This window comes from Varanus komodoensis, unplaced genomic scaffold (assembly GCF_004798865.1).
Source record: "Varanus komodoensis strain SLA01 unplaced genomic scaffold, ASM479886v1 scaffold56, whole genome shotgun sequence".
NCBI lineage: Eukaryota > Metazoa > Chordata > Lepidosauria > Squamata > Varanidae > Varanus > Varanus komodoensis.
Genome location: NW_025336169.1, coordinates 3,995,639 through 3,997,707, shown reverse-complemented (window position 1 = coordinate 3,997,707; position 2,069 = coordinate 3,995,639). Strand labels below are relative to the sequence as shown.

The following is a 2,069-nucleotide window of genomic DNA, read 5'->3' as shown; positions in this document are numbered from 1 at the left end:
AGCAGGAGTGCAATGTACGTGAGTGAGTAAGACCCAGCAAGGAGGGGAGGGAGGAGAGGGGGGAGGGAGGGGACGAGCCGCCCTGGCAGACGGAGGCAGAGAGCCCCTGGAAGGAGCGTGGGGAGACCGCGAGCGGGCTGAACTCCTGCTAGGAAAACTTAGCGGCTGGGGCGAGCGGCGCCTATGCTCCCCGCGCCCCACACGTGCAACCTCTGGGGCCTGGCCGGGAGCCACGGGGTGCAGCAGCAGGGCACACGCGAGGGTTTCCGCTGCTGAGCGATTCGGGCTGGAGGACTCGGGCTGGAGAGGCGGGCTGCGCTCGCCGTCTTCTGGGTTTTGCAGAGCGGCCACAGCCAGCCAGCCAGCCAAGCCAAGCCAGGGACAGATTTTCTGGAACCGTGGCGAGAATGTGAGTCTCCTGCGTGCGCACCTGGGAATGAGAGGGCGGCGGGAAGCATCTTTGCGCCGTGCTCCTCCGGCTTTTAACCGCCCAGCCTTCCGATGCGGGGATCCCCCCCGAAGTCTCTCCGGGTGCGCACATGTGCGAAGGTGGTCCGGGGGAGAGCTTTGCAACGTGGCCATCACCTCTTCGACGGCGTCGTCGTGAGACCGCGAGCCGGCTGGAGTTGGGCACCTGCCCTGTGGAAAACCCGGCGCAACTAGCCGACTAGCCCCCGCGGTGGTGGGCCGAGAGGGGGCTTTGGGGGCGCGCGCCACTGGTTGCGCTGTGGCAGGTGTGACTCCTGTCTCCCTTTCCTGCATCCCGTGTCCGGCCAGGTCGCTTCCTATGACATTTGGGATTAAAACGTGGGCTTCAGCGAGCTGCCAAGATGCCTTTCCACCCAGTGACCGCCGCCTTGATGTACCGGGGCATTTACACCATTCCAAACATCCTTGCCACGGAGCAGCCCCCCGTCGAAATACCCGAAGACGAGCTGGAAGGTGAGTCGGTTGCGCCAGCCTTACAGAGGGGCTTCTGCTAGCCGCGCCGAAGAGTCCACGGGGGCGAGACGCGCCACGCAGGGGATGGTGCATCGCTCGGTCTGTGGTCCTTCCGTGTGACTCGAAACTGTGTTGCAGGGAGATCTGGGACCGGTTCTGCCCGAGGACTGCAGCAAGCAGGCTCCCCGAAACAGCTGGGGAGACAGCTCTCCCCAAGGGGGCCAGGCTGGCAAGGGCAACAGAAACCTTGGCGTGTGCGGAACTAGAGAAGCGTGGATGGATTGTGTGTGTGAGAGAGAGAGCGAGAGCGAGAGCGAGAGCGAGAGCGAGAGAGGCTGTAACCGTCACTTGAAAGGACACTGGATGGAGCTGTACAAGACGAAGGAAAGAGCGGGGGGCGAAGATGCAGGATGCAGCGGGGCTGCGGGGCAGAAAGGGGGCACCCGGCGAGGGCCATGTCAGGTTCAGGAGCCGAGTGGAAAGTCAGGCAGAAACTACGGCAGCGCCGGGAAAGGGGCCGGGGGCGACGGCGCGAGCGGCAGTCTCTGCCGGGCCGAGGCGCCGGGACGTGGAAGCCCCGTCCGAGGGTCAGTGCGCCCAGCAGGTATCCAGCAGGGAGCTGGGGGCGCGGGCTTCCCTCCGCCTCTGCTTCTGTGGCCATATCTCCGGGAAGAGATTACCTGCAGCCAGGGCACGGAACAGGTAGTGGCGGGGGATGGGCGCTGTGGCTGCTCCTGGAAGCCTTGCGAGGGATGCTCGAGCAGCCCCTCCTCCGAGGCCTCTCCCCGCCACGGTCCCTGCGTGGGGAAAACATCCACTGCAGGTGCCGTCCTGGAGTTGTAACTTGGAAAACACCACGCGCGCCCGCGCGCCCCCTCCGCCTTCGGGCAGCCGTCTCCCTCCTGAAGGCACCTGGTCTCGGATTACCCTAAGTGGCGGCGGGGGGGGGGGCGCCTCTGCATCCCCTACCCCCTGAAACCGTCCCCGGGCCTCCGCGGGTACCAGCGGCTTGACTCAGGACCAGGGCGAGGGGGAAAGGGGGGGCGCCGCTGTGCCTCCCGCTCTGGCCTTTGGGGAGCTGTGTGGCCCGGGGGTGTGCGGAAGGAATCTCTCCTCGGCTCCCCCCC

The 2,069-nt window shown here is 66.2% G+C and overlaps 1 protein-coding gene across 1 annotated transcript in view; it reads left to right on the top strand.

Moving 5' to 3' along the window:
• Positions 1-830: 830 nt before the first annotated feature.
• CABP7 (calcium binding protein 7) overlaps positions 831-2,069 on the top strand; it is a 64,447-nt gene continuing 63,208 nt past the window's right edge. The window contains exon 1 of the mRNA XM_044449008.1: positions 831-942. Coding sequence (XP_044304943.1) covers positions 831-942 — 112 coding nt within the window. The remainder of the gene's footprint in view (positions 943-2,069) is intronic.